The sequence below is a fragment of the Apus apus genome, chromosome 2 (genome assembly GCF_020740795.1).
Source record: "Apus apus isolate bApuApu2 chromosome 2, bApuApu2.pri.cur, whole genome shotgun sequence".
Lineage (NCBI taxonomy): Eukaryota > Metazoa > Chordata > Aves > Apodiformes > Apodidae > Apus > Apus apus.
Window position 1 is genome coordinate 37,046,713 of NC_067283.1, and position 14,119 is coordinate 37,060,831.

At 35.1% G+C, this 14,119-nt stretch overlaps 1 protein-coding gene across 2 annotated transcripts in view; it reads right to left on the reverse strand.

Moving 5' to 3' along the window:
- TBC1D5 (TBC1 domain family member 5) overlaps positions 1-14,119 on the reverse strand; it is a 320,926-nt gene that overhangs the window by 138,257 nt on the left and 168,550 nt on the right. For both annotated transcript variants that reach the window (XM_051610176.1, XM_051610175.1), the window contains 5 exons: positions 13,627-13,735; positions 11,758-11,847; positions 11,589-11,660; positions 8,802-8,869; positions 3,577-3,679 (listed from right to left, as the gene is read on the reverse strand). In XM_051610176.1, coding sequence (XP_051466136.1) covers positions 3,577-3,679; positions 8,802-8,869; positions 11,589-11,660; positions 11,758-11,847; positions 13,627-13,735 — 442 coding nt within the window. The remainder of the gene's footprint in view (positions 1-3,576; positions 3,680-8,801; positions 8,870-11,588; positions 11,661-11,757; positions 11,848-13,626; positions 13,736-14,119) is intronic.

Here is a 14,119-nt window from a genome sequence, read left to right on the forward strand (position 1 = left end):
TAGAACTATCACCTAAGCTGTAAATATATAAGCCGAAGAAAAAGAAAGAGGACATAAAATAAGAATTAGTTATAAAAGATAAAAGCACATCATACATTTTCCAAAATAATAATATATCAACTTGATAATAAAGTAGAATCATAATGTGGCTGCCCACATAAAACAAAACCAAAACAAACAGATGATGAAATATCAGAATTTCAAAAAGATACCTCTGATCTTTCAGTTACAAGCATACTTCAAATGTTTAGAGATTTTTAGCTTGGCAAGAAAAGCTACCAGTGTAATATGCATACACATTTTTTCAATGCTGCAGTTTACTAAAACTCTTTAGTGTTAATAAATAAGTTGACAGAGCTCAGATAATTTTATGACACTTCCCAGCTACAACAAAATATTGATTTCATAATACATTGTATGGTTTAGAAAGAAAACCAGAAATATAGCATTTCCACAATGAAAAGTGAATCAATGCACTTCAAAATTATATTGACTTCTCTAAGGGCAATCAAATCATGAACGAACAATAGTTATCCCAGTGATTTAGTTTAATTATCACTATTTCTTTTCAGTGTATCTAGGACCAGAATTTTGGCACCAGTCTTACAGAAGAATGCTAAAAGTAATTTTTACATATTCTTAAGTACAATATACTATTCTCTTTAGATTTTATATTTACAGCTTCTATTTAAAAATTCAATGAACCCGGTGAGGATTCTGTCTTTAAAATCTGTAGTACAGCTTCATAACATTCTACTCCATTTGACTAGGGACAGAAAAATCTTTTTCCGCATCAAATAAAATACTTCACACTGGTCAAAAAAACCACAAAACCTACTACAAAGACAACTTTTATGCATATATGCATATTAAACAAACATTATTGATTGCTTCTTGTAAGACTATATGCTGATGCTATGTAATAGTTTCAATAAAATTTGTAAACCTCAAATACACTTTCTTTATATTTATGAGTATGCAAATTGTCAAAGAACTATAACTTCTTCCAAATATTTTGCAAGAGAAAGATCAGGTCCTGTACAGATGCTGACAGACAACTATAAGTTTTCATTTATCAGCCCAGCGTTGTAATTCTAATAGCAAATGCAGCTCTTGTATGTGGTCATACAAATGAGACAGGAATTCTCATGGAGAACAACAGGACCAGTCTCATGATGGATACTGAATATGAAGACAAACTCCTAAATTTGGGTTTTGTATTCAGGTCACTGTGGAGAGAGTAGCTTGGAGTCAATCTATTATTGATTAATTAATGGTAACCTTCATTACTTTCAGTAAAATATTCCAAGCTTTGATGTAGTGCAAATTATTATGGGAAGTGGGGCTTGACTGAATAGTAAAAACAGAACCAATAAAACCAGTAGGACAGAAGACTGACTGCAGCATAGGGATTTGATAAAAGGGGGAAAAGACCATATCCTGTTGCCAACACAAACTAGGTTTCCTATTAGCTAACTCAGAGAAGGGTACTGATGGACATGAATGAAATGTTATCTAAAAAGAGAGGGATGCAGGGACAAAAAAGCAGAAGCAGGATTGTTACTAATCAGCTAACAGGAATATGAATCAAAAAAACCACCAAACAAACAAATCCACCCTTTTAAAATGAAGTAAGAAAAAAAAAAGCTCCTAATAAAAATGACACGAGAGGAAAACCACGACCACCTGCTATTTTGTGGTCTTGGCACAGCACCACAAGACTTGGGTGATATACTGAACACACTTCAGAGAGATTAAACCAGCAGTTTTTCGTGGTCCAAATTCACTTCATTTTCTGCGCTCCACCTCTCCCCTTAGTCCTGTGGCAACCCCTTCCTGGAATTACTGCACTACTAATGCACACCAGTTGAAAGCAGAGGTAAAGAAGTTTTCTTTGTCAACAGCCTGTAGGCTCGCAAAATTGAACCTTTTCTTTTATCTGCCTATGTTCATTTAGCCCACCAAGCAGTCTTTATTAAAGCTGAGGCATCAGGCAGTCAAAGTTCATTAATACCATTTATATAATCTCTGCAGTTTCAATTAACTCAGCAAGACATTCTACTACATGATAACAGTCTCATTAATTCAATAAAATCCCATAACTATTAACAATATGGTCTATGTTAAACGGGGTGTCACCTAGTAGAAAATAATAGCTTTAACAGCTTGTGATGAAACTCAGGGCTTTTTTTTAAAATTTGATCTAGCTAAATATTCGATCCTCATGTAGAAAGGTATTCTTTCTTGGTAAGGAATAAAGAGGATTTTAAATATAAGCAGAGGGTAATTAAGTTCTTTTAAGTCATATCAAAGAGTAAAATAATACTTCTTGTTCAATAAATGATAGACTAAATTAGCTGGAATGTGTGGAATCAGTACTCTGCCCTATATTCATTAAAACGGGGAAGCTGAATACTACTGAAGTGTTTTCTCTACCAGTGCCCTTTAAAATACAGCTCACAAATCTCCTATTTTCTTGTTCTCATGTAAGACCACTCCTTGCTCATAGACTATCAAAAGAGGAGAAATAACCACCTAATAGAGATTTCAAATGTTTGATAACTAAATATTTGATTTTTTATATAACCTGTAACACAGTTCTTCAGAAGTAACTGTTCCTTTGACTCACAGATGTAGTTTTTTCACAAAATGTCACTATTTCTTGAGTTGAGGACAGGGTGGTCACAGACCATGCCTGAAAGCACACAGCATCTCATAAAAAGCTTCACATTTGCTGTATTTTTGTTGTGAAAAAATTTCTGCCAACCTGAAGTTTCCAGCTCTACAGTTTATCCTTTGTCCACGCAAACAGACTATCCCTCAGTCTGTTGGTCTCTACATACCCTACAGTTAATATCCTGAAAACAAATACAAATATACTTACGTCAACACTCTGTATATTGGTCTTGCTATATTAGTTTAGTGTCAAGCTTCTACTCACTTTGGAACAAACGTTAAATGAATTTAGCCTGCATCCCATATGAATGCATAGTTAGTACAGCTTTATGGCTTTCTTTACCATTTTATCTAAAATGGTCTGAGCAGGCTCTCCTTCAGGTCAGACTGTAAAAGCAGGATTTGTAGCTCTCATCTTTCAGTCAAGGGGCATTTGTCAGCTGCCTTGTATTTGGATGCTACAGGGTTAGATAAAGGCTCTATTCACTAATGTACTGCATGGCTTTAGCACTTGGAGGAAGAACCTAAAATATTAATCTTTGCCTGAGTTCCAAAAGTCACTATTTATGTTTTATGTTTATTCAGTACCATTTTTAATCCTGCTGCATAATTACTTACCTTACCTAAGCAAAGAAATCCTTTCTTTTCCCCTTTCTCACTTAGCCAGCACTGAAGAAAAAGATGTTGTTTATAAAGAAATTTAAAGTTAGACAACTTAGCAAACAATTTGAGGGACTGTGTAATTCAGTGAGCTTACTTTTCTTACTATCCAGCTGACAAGCAGCTCTTTGATTACTTTAGCATTATGATACAGCTTCAGATACAACGGAACTACATTATTGTCAAACCATATAGAAAATGTTGAGTCAATGCATGCCACCTGTACAGTATTTTCATTACCTGTTTATAAAGCAACTGCTCATTTTCTCTGGCGTAGCAGAATAGAACATCTGTAAGAATTTTCCTCACATTCTCTTGCTGGAAATACTGCATTTCAGGAAAGCTGAAAATCAAGAAACACAGCGAAAATAAGCAATACACGGTGCACAGAATCTCAAGTCACTGGTCTTCTAGAAATCAGTTTAGGTAAGACAATAACTTCCTTGTCTGCTTTCCCACCCGTCTGTGAATTTTGGATCCTGCTAGAGTGAGAATACTTCTAAAGATTTGTTATATTTTTTTGGAACAAAAATTCCAAATCATGTTCTTTAATATACTACAGTCTGCTACATAGATGTGATGGTATCAACGGTTATATTTAAATAAGTTACCCCTTTTAGTATTGTAAAAACTAGAGATCTGCAAGAATGAAATACAATGGCATATTGTTTTAATAGTCAGCTTCTTACAGCCAATCCACTGAAAATGAATTACTTGGAGAATCTAATAAAAATAAAATAATGCACCATACGAGTATGTTCCCATCTAAAGAATCAGGTTCCTTTGTTCCCCCGTGTAACGAAAGCAAGTTGAGTTGAAGTAGAATGAAAGGAGACAGAATGACAAGGAATTACTATCTACCCTCTCCATCCTGTACGCAGGCTCTTGTTGTCAAACCTAGCAGTCCAGAAGACCGTTCTGGTCCCAGCAGACACAGCATCCCAACAGTAACTTAACTCCACGATTGTGCTCCATGGATTGTCAGTCCTTCACCAATTAATCTAAAATTTGCTTGGAACACTTAGAAAAGGAGCATGATCACAAAATCCAAGCAGACACTTCTTCTCTTAAAAAAGGAAGCCAGCTAAAACTAAAACTTTTGCAAGCAGTTATCTATTGAGTAATTTAATTCAGGTACTGGAAAAATAAGCACTGATGATCCAATCTCCACAGATTAATAAACATACTTCCCATGACACGCTCCAATATTTTTAATCTGTGTTAGGTTAGCAACTGTAACTGGATCATCAGCCTGCCCTGAATTTTCATGAATAGGGCTTAGTCCTGCTCTTCATTTTTCTCAAGATAAAAGTTGGGCAAAGGAGAGTACAAGAGCTACAATATGTTAAGGAAGTTTGTAAAAATTCCAGTTATAAACTGGAATAAAATGGAAGAAAGAAGAGCATGTCAGAAGAAACATATACACAAGGCTTCATTACTTCATTAACCTTTGAAAATGGTTAGCATATTAAAAACAAGAAAGAATGGTTGGACACTGGAACAGGCTGCCCAGGGTAATGCTGGGAGTCACCATCTCTGGAAGTGCTTAAAAGAAATACAGATATAGTGCTTAGTGACATGATTTAAGCACTGAACAGGTAGATTAAGTTATGGTAGAGGGATTACGTTATGGTTGGACTTGATGATCTTCAAGGTCCTTTCCAAACAGGATGATTCTATGATTCTATTAATATTAAAATACCTCATAATTGTAATGAAAACCAGTATCCTAAGCTCCAATATAGCTTACTGGCATATTTTCTGATGCAATATAATTAGGCATTTCACTGTCTTTAGTAGCTTTCTCAAATGAACTTCACAATTATGAAATAATTTAATCCTTTAAGTTGACTAGAATGAAGTGGACCTAGTGTAAGAATAATGGAAAAAAGCTTCTGGGAAAATCCTGTTATCTGCATATAATCCAGAAAAATTAAAAAAATTACAATCTGTAACTATTCTGAAGCAACTGTCACCTCTGCATCCTGCTCCTGGATTGCTGGATGTCAGATATGAAGCAGTTATGCAGGACGTACTTCATTGAATAAGTGCACAAATAAAAGGGTTTTCATGTTTACTGAAGAAGTAACTAGATGGCAAAATACATTTCATAAAGCAATCACTCCAAACCACGTGCAGCTATATGGAGCAATAACAAATAAACCATACAAATCTGGAAAGCAGAATACTAAAAAGAAAGGAAAAGGTAAAGTTGGACAAGGCAAAACAGAGTAATACTTAAAAAACCAATCATAGGCCTCAGGCTAGACTGCTGAAATAAAGGTTATAGTATTATCAGTTTTAAAATGAAATCACACGGAATGCAGATAAATTTTCTTCAAGCACAAATTTTGCTTTTCCTGCTTCCCAAGTCTGAGCTACAATGCTATACCAGACCAGTTAATACTATTAACGCTGTTATAAAGCCTGTCACAGAGAATTACAGTAAATTACTTTAGATAAAACTATTAGTGTTAATAATTACTGTGGTCATCTCACAGAGGTGATGACAAGTAAGCCAAGAGACATAAGTAATTAAAGCTAGAAAGGTGCTTTGAAATCCTTGGATGAAAGACCTGAATCAAGAGCCAAGGCAGAGGAGACACTATAGTTTAAATGCAGTGATGCCAAAGTCCTGAGAAAGGAAGTAGGATGAGGGGTGTAACATTTTCCTGGCACCTGTTGGGAAATGTTAGACCAACATTTGGAAACTTGTATGCTCTTGTACTAATCATATTACTGTAAGGGAAGGACACAGCTGAGACCAAGAGTGCATTTGAGCAGATGGCAATCTATGTAATTCAGGGGCTTGAAGAGATTATTTCTGAAGGACTGTTATTCAGGCCTGCCCTGTGAAGTTTAGGAACACAAGACTAACAAAGAAAACTCAAAAATACACAGAGATAAATGTGAGGATCTAGTAATACCAGAGATTGTGACAGAAAGGATAATAATGAACTCAGGAATAAGCTGGCTGAAGTATTAATTATAGTAAATGTAAATACAAGAGATCATGAGGGAACTATCAGTTCAGGATGGATTTTTATGGATAGTGTAATTTTATGATTAAAGCACTGTTTTAGAAATACAGTATACTCCAATCAGGCAAGGTGAGAATGCTTTTTATCAACACTAGAATATTGCATTTAATTACATTTCTAAGAAAGACTCCATAAGGACACGGGAATTTTCCTAGACTGTTCTACCAAAACAGTAATGGTGCATGCAAGCCTCCGCTTTCTGAAAGTAAAGACCAGCACCAGTTAGTCATAATTTTTTAAAACACTCCTCTAGCCCCTACAGGGGCAGCAGGGGTCTGGCAGCCAGACTTGACCCAGAAGAAACTTAAGCTGGCAACCAAATAAAAGGATGCACAAATACTTTGTGAAACAAATTTGGTGGTAGACAGAAATGAGGCCCTTAACCACAACTGACCATCTTTTCTTCCACCAATGGATTCCCTCCCCAGCCACTCCTCAACCCTGTTCCTCAGCTGGAATGGGGGAAGCTACTAAACCAGAAAAAATGGAAGATGTTCTTGCCACTGCAAAGGTTTGGTTAATCACCATCACCACCACCATCATCATCACAGCCCCCCATTTATTAATTATTTTTTTTAAATAAATTGGTGTACAAAGGTTGCTCTTCCTTCCAGCAGTCCCTCCTCTTACAGAGAAATTAGATTTTGTCTCCTGTCTTCATACTCAATGGGTTGCTGTTTCTTCCAGTCTCTTCTATACGTATGGGTGTAGCTGCCTAATGTCTCCTCCACTACTTTTTTTTACGGATGTGGGGGTTTTTTGTTATTTAGGATGGAGAGCTTGAAACTGCAGCACCCACCACTAGTCATCTTCACACAGCTTCCACCATCCTAAACTGAGATTGGTACTCCTGAAGCAGAAACTATATAGACCAATATGTAAAAATACTACTACAAAAGAAAAGAAATCCACCTGATTAGTCTACCGGGAATGCCTGCTAAGCATTTTGCTTTCTTAAAATACTGGAGAAAGAAAGAGGGCAATAAAATCTAGACATTTACATTCCAAAGCCAAGGAAAGTAGAACTTACTGCTTCCTACACTGATGATAGTTTACAAACAGATACATATGTATACATAAAATGCACATGACGTTTTATGATTAAGCAAACAAAAATTGTGGATATAAATGCATGTACTTTATCAAATAAATTAATGTTATGTTGTCGTTGTTTGACTTATTTTTATATTGTTGACATATAATGGCAATGATATTAGATATTCTTTTGTATAAATACATACATGAAATTTCTTTAGTTTCTACTACTGATACTAGTGAATATTACTGACTCTGCCATTTGCCAGAGTGACAGCCTGGGCTTTGTACGCATGTGAATATTTTTAAACAGCAATCTTCCATCCAACATAACCTCCATGCAACTTTTCATTCCCCAATTATAGTTTAGATATGTATATATTTTAATCTTAGAACATCCTGAACTGCTTTCCTTTAACAAACAAAAAAATACCATCTGTGAGAATGCCCCTGAAAGCATACTCAGATTTTAATTATACATCTCACAGCAAAATGCATTCAAGATTGGGTCTAGGGACGGACATATGAAGTATTCCAAAACCAGAGAGCAATGACTTCTTCTGCATGGCTTTTTTTTTGTAAATAAAAACGTGTGAACTTGGGATTTGTAAAATCTATGACTACCACCACTTTTTTCAAGTTCTAAGGAAAAATATTTGCAATACAGCAAAATTTCACGTGGTAGCAAACCAGTAATGGAATTTAATTAGATTTACATATCAGTCAATGCTTACACTCTAAAAAGAAATGTTTAAAGGAAATGAGTGTTCTAACTCAAACAAGTTCCTAAGCAGGAATCACCTAAGGGCCAAGAGCAGGAAAACACAGTCACAGCAATATTAGGGCAACTTTCAAAAGGTAAATGTGACAAATAATACTAGAAAAGTGATAAATAAAGATAGAAATGCTAAACATCTCTGGATGAGTGACATTTCCCTTACTAATTATAATATAAATATAATAATATGAATACACTATGTATGCTTTTTATTGATTAAGTGTTAGAATTATTATAAAATAATCTGTCCAATATTTATTATGATCACAATTTAGTTACAAGACCTTTCTTTCAGTTTCTCTTACTCTCTCCTTGCTTCATCTGGAAAACTAAATTTCACACAGTAATAAGTTCCCAAATATCTTAATTTAGAAGAGCTTTTCTTCAATGATACCAATAAATCTCCAGGATTTAATGTTTAACTCAATTTTCTTGTTTTTCAATCTAAGCAAGCTGTATTTTTATACATTTAATGTATGTTTCCACACATTCATGTTCAAGAATCCTGACATTTACACTAACCAAAGGCAAAAACCAACAATATAATGTATACTACATAAAAACAAAGAATCTAAAGTTATATATAGAAATTTCTTTAAAGATCTACATACGTTCTTGTCACATCTTGTTCAATCATTGCTCGAAGCTCTTTATCCTGGAAAAATTTATTCCAAAGACTCTGAAACAAGGAAAAATGGTATGAAACAGAGAATTCTACTAATACTTATGATTCATATACTGCAGCTGCAAAGTCCTGTAAATACGTTAACTAATTCATTCTCAACATTCCTGGTAGATAGGTATATCGATATTTTATGGGTGAAAAAGAATGTTGGTGATCAGCCTAACGCATCTGAGGAAGTCAGTTTAGATCAGAGATTAAAAGACTCCGCTTCCTCGATCCTTGTTTTAGGCTCACTCCATTGTCTCACTGGATGACTGCAGTTCTGTGAGTTACTTGTCAGGGGTTAACGAAGATTATTTAGGAAAGCAGAGTAAATTCAAACTCAGCTCAATTCAGTAGTTCACTCATGGGAAAAGGTCTCTGTCACTGTACTGTTTTACCCCTCACCCATGAGTGTATGGACACTAACTAGAAGCTGCTGTAATTTCCATCCTAATAAATTGTTTGGAAGTAAGGTACTTTGTCATAGTGGAGGCAAACTTGAATAAGAATCAAATACCTATTATAAAAATGACATCCATTATAATGGTACATATACACAGTGCAGATCAAGACTGGCCATTCTAAAAAAGATCTGACAGCAAAAACCAGCGTATTTTAGGCTCACTCTTGACATACAAAAAATGTTAAATAAAAGAGTTTGAAGTAGGTTTAGCTTCTGTATCTGTGCTTACGACTGGTCCATTCTTTTTCTTTGGTTTCCCTGCCTTGTTTACCAATATTTTGCAAAAGCTAACCTGAAAAAAGTCACCAAATGTTGTATGTATGCTCCAGAAAAAGTATTGAAAACTCTGTTCTTTATTGTAAAGAGACAGAAGTTTGGCCCTATTGATCAAAATACAAAAGGAACAAAATGTATTGCAGCCTTTTTATGCAGGTTTGTTTTCAGATAGCAGCAGCACCAGTGAATGAAATACCATACAAAGACAGTGGCTACAATACTTCCAGGATTCCCTGCTCCCTTCTAAACAATTCATTGCTGTGGTGGCTTATGGTCCACAGAAATAAAAGAGAAAGTAAATTAAGTGGAAGGGAGGTAAAATAACAACAACAACAACGGTAATTAGCATCTATACTTGTTTTACAAACTATGAAAAAAACCCCAAACTTTAAAAAGCATTTATATGCTTGACAATGTAAATATGTAAAACTAGCATCTTTTTAACACACAGCTCTTTCCATGCAGCTAGATCACATTTTGAAACTCCCCTGCCCCTGGTCCAATCCCAGTCCCAAAGTACAAAGGATGAAGGAAACAGAATCTGTGCTGCAAAAAGGAAGCCCAGGACACTGAAAGGGTGAAACATTAAGTCACTGCAGAGTTTCAAAGGCTCTCTGCTGTTCATTCCTATGCCTGATTTGGTCTGTGGCTTTGTTTTACAGAGTAATCCCCTGCCACAGAATACTCTAACATGTTAACCTTCATCTTCTATCTCCTAAAGACCTCATAGGCAGAAAGAAGGTTGTGCCACTGTGTAGAATTACAGACTACAGCAGAAATACTTTAAATCTTCTACATTTGACACAACTTTCTATCCAGCTGGATTCATGAACAATTTGATGGTATGCACAGTCATACCGGCTGGAGAGCCACCAAAGTGCCTATGATCAATACTTCCATGTTTCAACAAGCAAATCTCTCTCTCCTTCCCCATGAAATAAGAAGCAGAGTACCATACTAAATACAAACAAAATACGGGCTTCCATTTGTAAACAAAATGAAAGTACAAGAAGTACTACCAAAGATACCTATGACAGGTGTAAATCTCTTAAATGAAGCCAAACAAATTATTTTCATGGTATTAAGTTACTTTGAAAATTTGATTAGAAAATTTTCTAAAATGGTAACATAATTAACAGAAAAGTTTGGTGACAATATAGTCAAGAGATTTTCAGGTATAACAAAATGCAGCAGAAAAACAGTATTAAAACCCAACAAACAAAACACTAAAATTAAGCTCGCAAATCTACATGTAAGCTCTCCTCAAAGTGTTAGGACTTTTTAAAATACCAAGCTACTAGGAAGTCCTATTAATTTCAACGAGAGCTGGATGCTCTGCACTTAATGACAGTCGGGTGAATGTCTTACCACATTTTCAGTATTTCTTTAAAATCTGGATCTTTCATTTTGCAGCTGGCTGCTTTCTGATTAGAAAAGAAACTTTTGTTTCTTTTAAGTATAGAGAAAAGAATTAAAACCTTGGAAGAAATACCTATCTTGCAGCCTGGTACTTTGCACATTAACTCAGCATGATTACAACTCAGACATACAACTCTAATTTTGCTGGAGAAAAACTTCCAAGGATGAACAAACTTCCAGAGGAAGGTTCTTCAGTATTAGCTGTTAACAGCAATGCCTCCTTATTGATTGTTTAAACCCTCTTTCTACTAGAACCATGTCATGTATAATATGGAAACACACAGTGTATCAGTTAAAGAAAGGGTATGCTGTGAAACTGGACTTACAGTCCAGTTCATGAGAGCCTTGCCTGCAATAAACCCTGAAAATCAGAATATTAACCTGGAAATGAGCATTTCAGGTTGTTCAGCAGTCTGTGAACCAGTTGTTAACACAAGTCAGTTTGGAAATTCAGGAGGAGATTTTAGCACCTTCCATTTTGCCTTCTTCAGCAAGAACTCACTTGTGTCAGTGTGATGATGATGACAGGAATTTTAGTAGCACACATGTTGATAGAACTAAGGGTCAACTTACCCCCTCGTCCTGAGAGAGTGGGTTGTTGATTATCAGATCTTGTTGTCCTGCTTTCCGAGGGTTTGTAATGTGCTGGGTAAAAACAGAAAACATCAAATCCTCTTCTGTTATAATGTAAGCATTAATACCTACATCAAAGCACGAGAGAACATATTTTGTATCAACTTACAATTTCTTTGATCTTATTGTAAGAAGTTCTTAAGTCTGAAGTGGTTTTAATCCATTGACTTCTGTCTTGGGGTAGAACCTCCAGAAATAACTATCAACAAAACAAAAAAGAAATTATGTTTCATTAATTGCTTTCAACTAAATCCTACCAGACAACATAAAATGTCTCAGAAGGGAGGTACAAGTAGTCTACACATAAAAATAAAGCAATAATCTATAATATACTCCTGGTTTTAGTCCTTTCCAGTCAATACAGAAAGTTCTAGAAACAATAGCACTTCTATGGTACAAAACAAAGCATGGAAAAAGAATGGAAGCCTTAAACTCAAGCTTTTTAAATTGTCAAAACTTCAGTAAAGTTGACTGAGACTTCCAAGGCAGAAACAAAATGCAAAGGGATGAAAATAAATATACAAATAAGCTATTTAGGTAACACTAATGAGCTAATGCAACACGCTTAAAACCAAACATAAATGTAGAGTGGAAACTAAGCAATGACAGATGTACTCTACCTAAGAAATGTGGAAAGGGAAAATCTTAATCTATAGAAAAGAAATGTATTCTAGAATCCTGCAAAACAGCTAAAAGAGTTGATTGTGCAAAAAGCCCTTGAGAATGCCTACATCTCAATTCTTTCATATTTCTGCTTAAAAAAGGTTGGAAGGACATATCTTTTGGAAGATACTCAATTGTCTATAAAATGTGGAAAAAGTGAAATATTTCCTTGCTTTTTAAATGTTTTTATTTACACATTATAAAGTGTTAAGAAACAGCAAATACTGACCAAAAAAACCCACTTCCAAATTACTAGAGTCTTAAATATTTAAGAACTTAACAGAAATGGTAAAAACCAAGCAATTTAAAACAAAGCCCTAATCCATATTGAGATATGCAAATAAAACCAGCCTTATTTCTAAAATAAAACCAGACCTTCATTTAATTAGTTGATAGTGAGGGGCTTGATGCCTTTGCTAGATCAGGGTTTTGAGTTATGGCCTCCTAAGTTAGAGGCTCATGAAGAACCAGACTGCTAAAACAATGCTTGTGGCATATATTCATCTGGCTGCCTTAAGAAAGTATTTTCATTAACTTTAAATTTGTTTCATTTCAAATTTCAATTTTCAGATTTCCTTCATTCTCATATGAAGTTTTTTCATTTTCTTTTTATAGAAAAAGTTAAGCTTGAGAAATTCCAAGTGAGGTAATTTAAATTATCAGTGCTGACGTACCACAACTCTACTAGGGAAAGTGTTCTCTATTATTATAATTAGTGCAGAACAGAAGACCCGATGCCAGTGCAAAAAAAATTCTTTCCGACTTTACATAGTATTTCAGTATTACTTTGCTTTCTTTCTTCCTTCCCCTGCAACTTTAAAAAATCAGGAGACCTATGAGGATCTGTTGTGTTTTAAGATTGGAAGATCATGGCTTCCCTCTCTATCCAGTCACTACAAGAGGGACTGATCTTTATTTTCTCATTTCACTAGTAAAAGCTGCTATCAGAAGCATCAGACTGATTTTAAAGGAGTCCCAAGTTCCACAAAACATAAATTGTGAGACAAACTTCCTTTGTATATCCAGTACCTGATTCCACTGCACAGAGACTGAGAGAAGAGATACCTGTGTGCCACTCAATTCTAACCACGTTACCCAGCACAAAGAGATTCCTTCCTATCACCCACAATTCAGCTTTAAGGTGACTCAATATGATTAGCAAATGTTCTATGAATTATAAAAATCAGTAGGAAAACACTGCGATGAAGTCTCTCAGAAAATTCATGATTCTTTGCATCAATAATCTTCCAATGCATCAGGTAATGTGTTGATATATTGCAACCACAAACTGTAAATAAATATTTTCTCTTCTTACCTTCCAGCAAACACTACGGAACCTGCTGCTTCTCAGCTGCCCATTAATCCCCTTCAGCCGTATAGTTGCCAAGTAATTGTTGTTTACAAATAGTTCTTCCCATTCTTTACTGCGTGCAAAAGCAAAAGGAATGAACATGTTAAAAAAAAAAGCCTTAGCTGATTTAAGGACTATATGACACCACATAATTTTGGATAAATAGAGGAAAGGAACTTTTTAAAATGTATATATTTAGTTGTGTACCATTTCTAAACGCATGGCTGTCTTTTTGGACATGTTTCTTCGTTGGATTTAATGAATATGTAGATCGCTATAATTATGCCAGCTACTGAAATTCATAATGTCTATGGAGGCTATTCCAATTCCTCTAAAATGTTGGTACTGCAGTTCAGTGAATAAACAAGAAAAATGAATATTAATATAAGCACATTCATGTTTCAGCTGTAGACAAAGAAATACCTATTCCAAAAATACGCAACAGAAAAGTATACTG